The 13,730-nt window shown below is 35.7% G+C and overlaps 1 protein-coding gene across 1 annotated transcript; it reads left to right on the plus strand.

The window, feature by feature from the left end:
- The first annotated feature begins 4,674 nt into the window (after nt 1-4,674).
- LOC123674501 (zinc finger MYM-type protein 1-like) lies at nt 4,675-7,496 on the plus strand. Its single transcript, XM_045609389.1, has 2 exons — nt 4,675-6,965; nt 7,061-7,496. The coding sequence occupies exons 1-2, from the start codon at nt 5,096-5,098 to the stop codon at nt 7,411-7,413; spliced, it is 2,223 nt and encodes a 740-aa protein (XP_045465345.1). The 5' UTR covers nt 4,675-5,095; the 3' UTR covers nt 7,414-7,496.
- The last annotated feature ends 6,234 nt before the right edge of the window (nt 7,497-13,730 follow it).

Consider the following 13,730-nt stretch of genomic DNA (forward strand, 5'->3'; position numbering starts at 1 on the left):
CCAACAAAGGCTCCTAAGCATCGGAGAATATTCCTGAAAAATTTGGCATTGAGCCTAATGAAAGAACATCTCATCTCTAGATCGACTATGAGACATTTACCCCAAGACATTAGATGTTTCCTGAAAGTGACTTATGGTCAGTGTGTTGAACCAACAGAAGAAATTGAAGAAATAAATCTTCCAAAACGAGGTGTATGTCGGGTATGTGTGATGGAGAGGAAAAGAACCTCAGCATCGATGAAATGTTGCCGTTGTCAGTCCTTCACTCGCAAAAAACATGCTTCAATCAATGTGGTTTGTCATGATTGTGAAGATGAGAATGCTGATTCTGAAAATTAACTCGTTAAATGAATTGTTATGAAATTCATGATTTTTATGTTCTGGATGAGTTTTTGTTTATTGAATAAAACTTTCAATAAAATATTCCAAAGTGATGTTGAATTTCATTTTTCATATGACCACAATAATTCCCGAACATGTTTATGAAGAAAACATAATTCACTGGATGACGCAAAATTTACGACAAGCGCCCGCTCATGGAAACTCAAAGGGCGCACCCGCTGGAAGGTTAATGAAGGTTAAATTCAACGTATATGACGCAGGGTTCAATAAAATCCAAATTCAATCATTTCAAGTTGAATACCACATTTGTTGTTTTGGATAAAATCACAGACAATTTACCTATCAAGAAATTAAACATTAATGAACTGAAAATTCCCGAAAATTTAACATTAGCTGACAATTCATTTAATGTACCGGCTCCAATACAAATGCTACTTGGGGTAACTGTATTTTACGATTTGTTGTGTGTGGGACAAATACGCCTTCAAAGGGGTCATCCTATTATGCAAAAAACTTAATTGGGATGGATAATTTCGGGATCCTTATTTTCAACGCCCAAGCCCAATTATGACGAGGTATCGTTATGCAATTTATACACGGATTCCATTGGGCAGCAATTGGAAAAATTTTGGGTTATGGAGGATTACGACAATAGACCAAGGCTAAATAAAGAAGAAAGGGAATGCGAAATAAATTTTATTCAATCTACCAAACGGGAAGAGGATGGACCGTTGAACGCAAAGAGTTTTCAGTTTTGTACCCTAAATTAAGTTTAAAGAAGAACAAACCCAACCTCTTTCGTATCCTCTTTCTATTTTGTACAAACGTTCACTTCAAACATCCAGCCTACCCTCTGCTTGGCGTAATGCACTTGTAACGCCAATTTTCAAGAAGGGAGATAAACGTGACGCAGAAAATTATCGTCCAATTAGTCTGGTTCCGATTGTGGCAAAGGTGTGCGAGAAGATCATCTTGAGTGGTGTCCTTGAGTTTGCACTTAGCGGTAACCTTATTCCCGAATGTCAACACGGCTTCCTTCCTGGTAGATCAGTCATTACTAACCTCCTTGAGTGCGTAAACTCCTGGTCCGAGTCCCTTGATAAGGGCTGTCCAGTTGACATTGTTTATCTGGATTTTTCTCGGGCATTTGACCGTGTACGATAAATCTCTCTCTTCGGCGAGACCTGTTGGAAGTGGAGTTCCACAGGGTTCTGTTTTGGGTCCACTACTTTTTCTCCACTACATCTCTGATTTACCCAAGATCTTCAACTCTCAGTGTTCCCAATTTGCCGACGATACCAAATTATTCGGTAACCCCAACGTGGCAGCTCATCTGATTCAGGAAGACATGGAGAAATTGAACCATTGGTGCCAGGAGTGGAGGTTGCCTCTGAACTACGAGAAGTGTGTTGTTCTGCACTTGGGTGCTCGCAATCCCCGTCGTCAGTACTATATAAACAACAACCCCATCGCTACTTGTAGTAGTCATGCTGACCTTGGTGTAATTATGTCAGAGAATCTAAGCTGGTCCGACCACATTCTTCAAGCGGTAAACAAGGCCAAGAGAACTTTATTTATGGTTCAGAAAGCTTTTGGTAGATGTGATCCCTCCACCTGTGCTATCCTTTACAAATTTTACGTGAGACCCATACTGGAGTTTGCTGGCCCTGTGTGGAGTCCATCATGATATGTGATACATCGTTGGTAGCTAGACGTGTTTTTGTTGCTCTCGTTGTTTCGTTGAATTTATCATACAATCATAAGTGTTTATTCACAAATTTGTATCATTCCGAAGCTCTAACTCTGTACTTACTGGTGTCGCTTGTGTTTTGAGTGTTCAAAATGCCCAATTGCGTAATTTGTACGAATTCCTTAAACAAGAAGTCTCCGGGTTTACAGTGTAATAAATGTCGCATATTTCTTCATGCGAATGGCAGATGTTCGGACCTGACAAAAACCCTTGCATCAACAATAACAAATATGCCAGGAGGTCGATGGGAGTGCGTTAATTGTCGTCCTCAGGATGGTACCGCCTCCTCGTCAGCGATTCGTGCATCTCCCCCGCCTGACCCCCGATTATCAGTGGGGGACGACACTGATGACGGTGTTATCGTCGCCCCGGAGGATCTTAGCGCTTCGCGACTCCTATTTTCTGTGAAAAATGAGGTTGCAGCTATGAGAAATGACATCAAAGAATTGCGAAATTCGGTAACATTCTGTTCTGGTAAAATCACTGATTTTGAACAGAGGATAAGTAAGCTACATGAGGTCGTTAAACTCGCAAATCAAGTTAAAATGGAAAATGACATTTTAAAGAAGGAAGTGAACAGCTTGCAGTATAGATTGGATAACGTTGAGCAGAATCTGAGGTTGAATAATGTTGAGATCACAGATATACCAGAAAAGAAAAATGAAAATTTAATTGAAATTATTAGGAGGGTTGGCGAATTTGTGGGAGTAGTGGTTGAACCCTCTGCTATATCATCTGTTTCACGAGTTCCGACAAAACTTGTAAACAAGCCTAAAAATATTGTGGCGACGTTCATTTCTAAAGCAAAACGCGATGAAATGTTGTCAGCAGTTAAAGTAAAGCGCAATCAATTGGAAAGAAAAGATGGTTTCAGATTAGATGGACTATCGAATAAGTTTTATGTTAATGAACACCTCACTATCAGGAGCAAAATTGTTTTCAGGGCAGCTCGGGTAATGGCTAGAGAGAAAGGATTCAAATTCGTTTGGACTCAGAACGGTAATGTTTTATTGAGGAAGAATGATACATCTAGAATCCTACATATTCAGAGCGAGGCTGATTTGGCAAAATTGTCCTAGTCACCGTATCCCTTTATCACAACATAATGAGCATAAATGGTTTATATCTCAAAAATGGCTTTACACGTTCTATATCAGAATGTGCGTGGACTGCGCACCAAACTGTCAAATTTTAAAATCAATTTTTTATGTGGTGCTTTTGATTTGATTATGGTAACAGAATCGTGGCTGAACAAGGATATATGTGATCGTGAATTGGTGGACAATAATTACAACGTTTTTAGGAGAGATAGAGATCTGACTAATTCTTCAAAAAAAGACGGTGGTGGAGTGCTTGTGATTGTGCGCAATGAACTAAATGCAAGTATAGTTCCGGATTTCAATAGTGAGGCAGAGGATATTTGGATAGTGATTAAAGTTAACAAACGTAGAATATATATTTGTTGTGTATATATTGCACCTGGTAACGATATGGCTTATTTGTCGTTTGCGAGGAAACTGGAATCAAATAGGAACAAAATGGGAGTACAGGATTTAATTCTGATCTGTGGTGATTTCAACTGCCCATCTGTAAAATGGGTAAATCAATCATTTTCAATCGTGCTTAATCCTACTGAAGTGGAAAATAAATTTGCAAGTATTGTCGATACCTTCAATTTTCTAGAGTTTAAGCAGTTTAATAATATTTTGAATAAAAACAACAGAATATTGGACTTAATTTTATGTAGTAAAAATAGAGTGAATAACATAAGTCGTTGTGATACTCCACTAGTGAATGAGGATGACCACCATCCAGCTGTTGAGTTTTTATTTGATGTTAATAATTATGAGTATTTAAAGGATCATCCAAGGTATCATTTTAATTTTAGAATGGGCAATTATGATGCCATAAACTTAGAGCTGTCAAGAATAAATTGGGAAGTGGTTTTGGGGGGTTCTGATGTTGATACCAGTGTACATGTTCTTTACGATATCCTGGATAGATTAATTGTTGAGTATGTACCCAAAACAAAAATAAATAAAAAATTTCCTTCATTTTATTCGAAAGAGACAATAAAAGTTATTAATCGAAAAAATAAAGTTCATAAAAAATACAAAATTTATAATGATAAATATGATTACGACCGTTTCAAGCATTTTAGAACTCTTTCAAAAAAACTTATTTCAAGGGATTTTTATCGGTATTTAGACACTGTTGAACAAGAACTTTCAAATAACTCAAAAGAATTTTTCAAATTTATTTCGCATAAAAAACGTCATAGTAATCTTCCCTCAGTTATGAAATATGGTGACGTTGAAGCCTCATCATCACAGGATATTTCAGATCTATTTGCGGATTTTTTTAGTTCCGTTTTTGAACCATTTTCAGACAGTGATGGAAACCTGGATGTTGAGGGGGGCGTCTGCACTAATAATTATTTGTCGAGTGTTTCACTCTCTAAAGCGAATATAGAAGAAGCCCTGAAGTCTTTAAATTGTAGTAAAGGTCCGGGCCCTGATGGTATTCCGCCTGTGTTTCTGAATCGGTGCCGTGAGTCTATTTCGTTGCCGTTGACTCTTGTTCAGGGCCGTAGCCAGGGGGGGGCATTATGGGGCAATGCCCTACCTTTAATTTTCAATGCCCTACCTTAAAAAATAGTAACAATTTAAATAATATTCAAAGGAAATTTCATTATGTGACGTGAGGAAAAAATTATCACTCGCAAATCAATTCTGAATTAATCACGAGTTGTTAGAGATTGCGAACTACATCAATAGAGTGCACCGTGGTCATTGTATATATACAGCACGCTGTATTTTCAGAAGCACCTCATGTGCTTATTTTCTTGATTCCGCACATAGATGGCATTTGAAGTATGTATGGGACCTGTACTGGAATATACGCCCCTTGGTAGGGGGATCCCCATATAACCCAAAATAGAGTTTAGCGAAATAATTGTTTGTTTATTGAAGTGAAGTGAAGTGTTGATTGACTCATTTAGCGATGGATATAAGGACTTTCTTTACCAAAAAACGAAGAGTTGAAGAGGGAATTCATCACGATGAACCCCATTGCTCAAAACCCACTCCTAGTTCTATGGAAACTAGTTTGGCAAAACAGGTTGGTAGAAATAGAATTAACTATGGTATTCCTTCGGATATTGCACGAATCGGAGAACCGATAAAACAAATTATTTTAAATATATATCCCAAAGAAAATAATAGGGCCTTTGTTGCGGATTGGTTTAAGCGATATAAATGGTTGCAGTATTCGGTCGAGAGAGATGCTGCTTTTTGCTATCCTTGTCAACAATTTTTACCCCATGGAAGCAAACAAAGTTCTTATACTTCCACAGGATTCAGAAACTGGAAAAATGCCAGTGATACAAGAACTGGGTTTCCAAAACATGAGAAATCAATTCCTCATACACAAGCCATGGCGATGTGGCAAGACAAACTACGCAGAATATCTACAGGTAGCAGTGTCGAAACTTTGATAAATCATGAAGTTTTAGAAAAAAACCGGTATTACATGAAATCAATTGTTGAAGTTATACAATTTTTAGTTGTCAACGAGTTAGCTTTGCGAGGAAATTATGTTTTGGAGGAAAAAAAAGAACAAGGATTATTTCAGAATTTATTTGAATACACGTGCATGAAAGATCCGAATTTGAAGGAGGCTTTCAGCCATATACCACAAAATGCGACATATCATTCACCGGAAATTCAAAACCAAATAATTCAAGCAATGGTTCAAGTAGTACAGAACTCCATTGTCAAAGATATCAAGGAATCTGACGTGAATTGGTTCACTCTAATGGAAGATGGAACGAGGGATAAGAATAATCGTGAAAATATTGCTATAGCAATACGTTACGTTAAGGATGGAATCGTCAATGAGTCGTTGCTGACAGTTACAACAACTGAACATCTTGATGCAGCAACATTTACCGAATTAACTTTAAACACTCTTACGAAAAATGGCATTGATCTCTCCCGTATGCTAAGCCAATGCTATGATGGAGCAAGTGTTATGAGCGGAAAAGTTTCAGGAGTTGCGACTAGAATAGAGAATCAATTGGGCCGAAAAATTCCTTATGTCCACTGTTATAACCACCGCTTACATTTAATAGTTATCAGGACTATCTCTGAAATGACTTTCATCCGTTTATTTTTTGATCAATGCATCATGTTACATGAGTTCTTTCATCATGGAAAAATAGCTGCAATGTATGGTGGAAAAATAATTGGCAGATTACTCGAACAACGTTGGTCAGGACACTTGGCGGTTACAAAAGTTGTAAACGATAATTATTCAGAGATTTTGCTAACTTTAGATAAAATGAAAAATGACAGATTCAATGGTGACGACGTTGCCAAGAGTGTCGGCATCAAAAAAATTATGCTTAATTTGGAATTCCGAATGGCTATGGTTGTGGCCAAAAAAATACTATCCATGCTTCAGCCTGCAGATGCAAGTTTACAAGCCCGAAGCGCAGGATTGAAAGACGCCCTAATAATCATAAATTGCGTCCAAAATGAAATCACAAAATTGAGAACAGATGAAATGTATCATCAAATTTTGGAAGAAGCTAAATCTATGACAAGCATTGATTCTGAAAATAGGACTCACACCCAAAAAAGGCAAGTCAGAAGATCTAATCGCATGGATGACTACTTGATGTTTGACTCTTCCTGTTCCTCAACGAAACAAAATGAAGAAGATCAACCATTTAAATCTGAGTATTTCGAAACATTGGACATACTAGTTGCTGAATTACAGAGAAGGTTTTCAGACAACGATGATCTGTTAAATTCTGTAGCGAGTCTCGATGAGTTGGATGTGAACAAAATGGAACCTTTGAAAAATTTAGGTGAGTGTAAGGCAATTAACAAAATGATGTTGCTGCTTCTAAAATATTACGCTTGTTTATTCATATTCAATTCACAATTTAAATTAACTTTTCAGGTATAACAATTCCATCAAATGAAGAGGCTACAGTGGTTAAAGCTTATTTGAGTCGTCGTGAGGATAAAACAGAAGACATAGTGCAAGTTTTGTACAGACAGCGAGAGGCTTTCAAAGATACATATGAACTCTTTGCATCTGTGGCGACCATAGGATGTAGCACTGCTGTTTGTGAATCTACTTTTTCAACCTTAACTGCAATCAATAGACCTCAGAGGCTGTCAATGAGTCACGAAAGAATGGCAGGCATGGTATTTCTGGCCTTTGAAAAGAGAAGGACTCAGTCTGTTGATCTGAATGAAGTCCTTCGCATATTTAATAATATGACAAATCGAAGGATTCAGCTGTTTTGAGGAAGTTTTTTATCATCATTATATTAATCACAACATGTTGAAAGAAATAATATAAACTGAAGAAATAAATATTTTTATATATACATACTACCATACACTCAAAAGTAGGTACGATGAAAATTGATTCATCAGATCACATCGAGTACAATTTTTTACTTCTGCCCTACCTGTAACCTTCATTGCCCTACCTTAAATTCATTTCTAGCTACGGCCCTGCTCTTGTTTTCAATAATTCGCTCAGAAGTGGTGTTTTTCCTACTCGTTGGAAACTCTCAAAGACTATTCCGATACACAAAGGTGGCCAAAAGGATTTTGTTCAGAATTACCGACCCATAACTATTTTATCGACAATTCCTAAAATGTTTGAGTCTTTAGTTTATAAATTCATCGCTTATCATGTTAAAAACTTGATAATAGAGAATCAACATGGCTTTATTAAAGGTCGTAGTCTGGAGACCAATCTTATAAGCTTTCTTGATGACCTCTATGAGGGGATTGAATGCCGAAGTCAAATCGACGTAGTATATACTGATTTCAAAAAGGCGTTTGACAAGGTGAATCATTCAGTATTGTTGCGTCGCCTGGCTGAGGTAGGTGTATGCGGTAGCTTGTTCAGATGGGCGAAATCCTACATATTAAAAAGATCCCAATTTGTGTGCATAAATGGTCAAAAATCTAGACAATTTTTTAGTACATCTGGTGTGCCCCAAGGTTCTCACCTTGGGCCCCTCTTTTTCATTATATATCTAAACAATATGTCATCCTGTTTTCGTTACACTCAATTTTTAGTATATGCAGATGATTTGAAAATATTTCTGAGAATTAATAGTGTTGAGGACTGTATTCGGTTTCAGGAGGATCTGGATAGACTGTGTGAATTTTGTAAGAAAAATTTTCTCTTTTTAAATTTAGATAAATGTTTCAAAATAACTTTCACACGGAATAGAAACATCATAAATTTCTTTTATTCTATCGATCAAAATCAGCTGCAGCAAGTTAGTAGTATCCGATATTTGGGGGTAACGCTGGATAGCAAATTAAATTTTATTGAGCACATAGAAAACATCATCTCGTCATCGAATAGAATGCTGGGATTTGTCCTTCGACACGGTAGATCATTTAGGAGAAATAGATCAGTTTTAACCTTATATCATGCCTTTGTGGTGAGTAAGCTCAATTTCGCATCTCCAATCTGGAACCCTCATTACAAATATTATATAAAGAGATTAGAAAGCGTGCAGCATAAATTTTTGAAACACCTTGCTTTCCGTAATTACTTTCAAATTGATAACCATGATTATGCAGAAGCTCAACAGAGGTTTAATTTGATCAGCTTGGAGGATCGTAGGAAATTAAATGATTTATGTTTGTTGTACAAAATATCGAATGGTGTCCTCTCTGTCCCGAGCCTCCTTCAGCAGGTAACATTTCGGGTTCCTGAGAAGAAGTTAAGATCTAGAGAATTGTTTGCTATACCTTTTCGTAGATTAAATGTTACACAGAATTCGCCACTATGTAGATTTATGTCAACTTTCAATTCATTGTCTCTTGATGTCGATATTTTCAATATTTCTCTTGTTCAACTGAAAAATTGTTTGAAGAATAAGTTCATGATGTGTACCTATTAGTTTATTATTATATTGTGTTTCTCTGCATTTTTTTTTTTTTTTTTTCTCTCTGGAGTGCAGGGGAACTGTTTTGTTTTCTTTTCGCGTTTCTAGGTTAAGTATTAAAATAAGTATATGTACAATGGGTTAGGTTTATATAATGCTGAGATTGTATGATGATAAAGTTTTTTGTTTTTTTGAATTGTGAATACTGTATTGGGTTGGAATACCTGTTTGTGTTCTTCTTTCTAATAAATAAATAAATAAAATAAATAAATCATTGAGTAGAGACTCGGCGTTGTTGGAGAGCGTCCAGCGACGGACAACTCGTTTGCCCTACGGCATCTTACGTCCCAGTTATGGTGAAAGACTGTCCATCATGAATCTGTCCACGTTTGATGACAGGAGGCTGCGTGGTGATCTCATCATTACTTTTCGTGCTCTTCACAACTTTTTTGGAGTTGACCTCAGTGGTCTCTTCAAGTTGAACCTGGACGACCGTCTGCGAAGTCACGCTTTCAAGCTGAGGAAGGAAAGTTTCAAAACATCCCAAAGACAGTTCTTCATCACAAACCGCGTGTTTACCGTTTGGAACTCTTTACCTTCATCGGTGGTGAACTCAGTTTCTGTGAACTCTTTTAAAAACAACTATGACACCTGGTTTCGTCGCGAGTGAGTGCTACTTGTGGAGCTGTGAATAACTTTTTTGTAATGCATTTTTTTTAAGTTTCGGTGTATTTTTTTCATATATTTCAATTTTTGTGAGTTTATAGGCTTGACCTCAACTCTTTACCTTGTAATAATAAAAAAAAAAAAAAAAGTTTATTTCGATATTCACAATCTAACAGTAATTTGATATTATATTAATTATTCCTTCTGCTTGCACCGAGATAGTTTGTGAGATGGCTGATAAAAGTGATTATTTCAACACCTTGTCTATGGATGTCCAGAAGAGATATTTAAAAAGATAAAATATAATGGATGTGATCCTTATTTATTGAAATTTGGGGATTGCAGTAATGCTGTGAACTTTCCTAAAGTTTCAATGTACGACATTATTGACTACATATTTTGTATAAAAAAGATTGCATGAACAGGAGAAGACTTCAAAGCCTATAAAAGTTTGTATTCATACAAAATGTTCATAAGTAAATGGATTAGAAGGATTGGAGTGAAGCTTATGAAGAATACTAAAAATGTATTGATTATTGTCCAAGTAAGTAACCATCCTTTTATACTTCAAATTAAGCAGTTGGTTATCCACCAAATCATCTTATCTTCACCCCCAATATGGAAATATAATGAACTTGAAAGACATTCAGCAGCCTACTACCACAGTCAAAACCTTGATAATATCTATAGTCTCAAAAAATTAACTAGGCAAGTTACTCTGTTGAAAGTGCAAAAGTCTTATCAACTTTGGAATTTCTTTAATTGATCTGTAGCATATTATTTTTTATATGTTGCTCCCACTGAAAGTCAGATTAACATAGAATTCAACTTTTTTGCTGACACTTTTTTTTATTTTTTAAGTGATGCACTCACAAAGACTGAATTAACCCATGGATGATAGCAAAAAAGGATGGCGAAATAATTACAGCTCATTGTGATTGTGTTTCTGAATTGGGCGAGTGTTGAAGTCATGTAGGAGGTGTTTTATATGAAATTGAAGATGCTGTACGTAATCACAGTGATCAAATTGTCACAGATGTGAAAACCTACTGGAAAGTACCATCAAATGTGCTAGCTGTCCCTTCAAGAATAAGGGATATAGATTATTCTTTGAATCCAGGAGAAGATACACCTAGTAATTTTGTTGGTGTCATCCCAGAGCCAACAAATGAAGAAAAAATTATGTTCTTTGCTGCACTGAATAAGGCAGGCCCTTTGACTTTTTACGATGAAGTTAATATTTTTAAAGATATGAATTTTTAAAGGTTCGAAAAATCTCAAATTTGGGTACTTTCGACCCATGAAAAATATATTTAAAAAAAAAATTAATATTAATAATATTTTTTTCTTAATTCTTCATACAATAGTTCATAATATTGTAAATAGAGATCTCAAAAAAATTCATTGTTTATACCCGTTTTTTAATTTTTAATTTCGCGCACTCACAAGTATGCGTCGCTTACCTTTAAGTATACAAAACAAATTGTAGAAAATTTAATTAGTAATAACATTGCTCTCTTTAAGAATCTTGATAAAGTTGATAGTTTTTAAGATAGATGATAAATAAAGATTCAAGACACAGAGAGGCCGATGCAGCGCATGAGTCAGAGAGAGTGCGCGAAATTAAAAATTAAAAAACAGGTATAAACAATGAAATTTTTTAAGATCTCTATTTACAATATTATTAACTATTGTATGAAGAATTAAGAAAAAAATATTATTAATATTCATTTTTTTTTTTTAATATATTTTTCATGGGTCGAAAGTACCCAAATTTGAGATTTTTCGAACCTTTAAAAATTCATATCTTTAAAAATATTAACTTTATCGTAAAAAGTCAAAGGGCCCTTTTTATTTGTATTTCAATACAGAATATAAAAAAAATTTGTCCGGTTGAAAAATAACAATTCCTTGCAATTGTTTAAACAATTTCGGTTTAAACAATATGGCCCGGGTTGCCCCATGGCAACATGCATTTATATTATCAGTAGGACAATTTGAAGAGGATCACATAAAAAAATTGAGTTTTCGGTACTCATGCGTCGATTCCTCCTGGACTAATACTCGTGCAGCATTGTTTTTCTTCTTCAATGGTAATAGTATTTAAATAATTCTTTGATGTATTACTTTTACTAGGTTGCCTAACATACCATAATATGTTGAACTACAGTTTTTTCAGGGTGGATGCATCCACCTTGACAAAGTAATTAGAAACGTAGGTATATTTAAAAAAGGTAGTAATCAATATATTGCTTATGGTTATTATTTTTCAGATTTTTATTTAGTTAACATTATTACCGAATACCACCCATTTATTGTATTATATTCAACACAAGTTGTAGCAATACTGCTATGCTGAACGCGCACGCGTATATCGAACATCAGCCAAAACGTCGACGCTGTCGCCTAACTTTCCCGCTTGAGGTAGCGTGAGCATGCTCCTCCTAAGAAAGTGACAAGAGTTTGCCACTGTAATATTGACTGGGAATCTCGTTTTTCTTGGTTAAATAAATGTGAAGAAGACAACACGAAAGCCTATTGCAAAGTTTTTAAAAGTAAGTTCACTGTGGCTAACGATGGCTCAAAAGCATTAACCCATCACTCTGCTTCAAAGAAACACAAAGAGTGTGAAAGTACTGTAGTCATGTCCCTGCAATTGAAGTCCTTCTTTATACCAAAAGGAAGCTCGCAAAGTGAAAAAGTAGCTATTGCCGAATTAACTGAGGTTTACCACAGTATTAAGCATCATATTTCTTATGTTGCCCCCAAGATTGTTCGTTGAAAGTATTAAAACAAATAATTAACGATTCAAATATCGTGAAGCAAATGACAGGAGGACGCACTAAATGTACGGCTTCGGTCTACCAAGTCTTATCACCATATTCAATGTAACTGGTGCAGAAAGATTTGAAGGATGATGTTTCCTTTTACGTCGCTACTGATGTCTCAAATAGAGGCAAATAGGAAATACTTTCCCAGTAGCTATTCAATATTTTTCCCAAAAAACGGAATTTGTGATAAAATCTTGGATTTTTACGAAGATTCTTCGAAGATTCATTATCTATTAAGAAACATTTATGTGAAGTCGTTGAAAAATCACATCTTTCATGGAGAAGAGTGAAGGTATATGGTGCGGACAACGCCTCTGTAAATTACGGAGTCAATAAATCCGTTTTTCAAAAAATGAAATCCGAGGAAAACAACGACATAATTGCTGCCCACTACAATTACCATATATTTCACAACTGCGCTAAAAATGCATTGAAAGTAAAGCATGTTGTTGTCGAAAATCTAGCAATGAAAAAAACGAGAAGAATTTTGATTACTTCAGAAGCGAATACAGGAAGTTATTCCTCACGTTCATATAAGGTGGCTTAGTTTATTAAAGCTCTTGATAGAATGCTCTCATCATGGGGGCCATTGAAAAGGTACTTCTTAGAACAAGGTCCTGATAATTGCCCAGCAGCACTTTGAGCCATTTTATCAGACCAAGAAAACGCAAAACAGAAGCTAATCCTACTCATAATGAGCTATATTTGTATTTTACTCATAACTTTATGACTTCCTTTCAAGAAATTATTCTGGTGTTAGAAAAAAATTCCACAGCAGCATTCAATCCACATAATATAATGGTTAAATTTCGGGACCCTATTTCAAAGAAAATAAGTGGCAAATATTTCGGAATGAAAGTGCATATGGCATTGAGAAAAGGCTATCTTTCAGACCAAGGAGTGGAAGAAGTCATCAAAAACGAAACAATTATTCACATAAGAACGCTAGATTATAAAGAGAAGTGGTACCAATTTGAAAATCTGAATTATAAAATTTTTAGTTGTTTGGATCTCGAATGCGGAAGGTTACTCACGTTAGATCAACTGCTCAAACAATGGTCAATATCGCCATGGTAACAACAAACTCCTCCAGAACATATTTACGAAAAACTGGCTGTCTTTCAAAGGGCTTTTCCCTCAATTGAAGGCAATTCCATTAATATGTAGTAATTTTTTTCAAAAAAGCATCATGTTTAACAGTTCTCGA

This window comes from Harmonia axyridis, chromosome 3 (genome assembly GCF_914767665.1).
Source record: "Harmonia axyridis chromosome 3, icHarAxyr1.1, whole genome shotgun sequence".
Classification (NCBI taxonomy): Eukaryota; Metazoa; Arthropoda; class Insecta; order Coleoptera; family Coccinellidae; genus Harmonia; species Harmonia axyridis.

Bases quoted from the DNA above. Each gene is read 5' to 3' on its own strand.
- LOC123674501 (XM_045609389.1), top strand. From the start codon at position 5,096: ATGGATATAAGGACTTTCTTTACCAAAAAACGAAGAGTTGAAGAGGGA. The intron at 6,966-7,060 runs GTGAGTGTAAGG...TTAACTTTTCAG, and splicing joins GGAACCTTTGAAAAATTTAG to GTATAACAATTCCATCAAAT.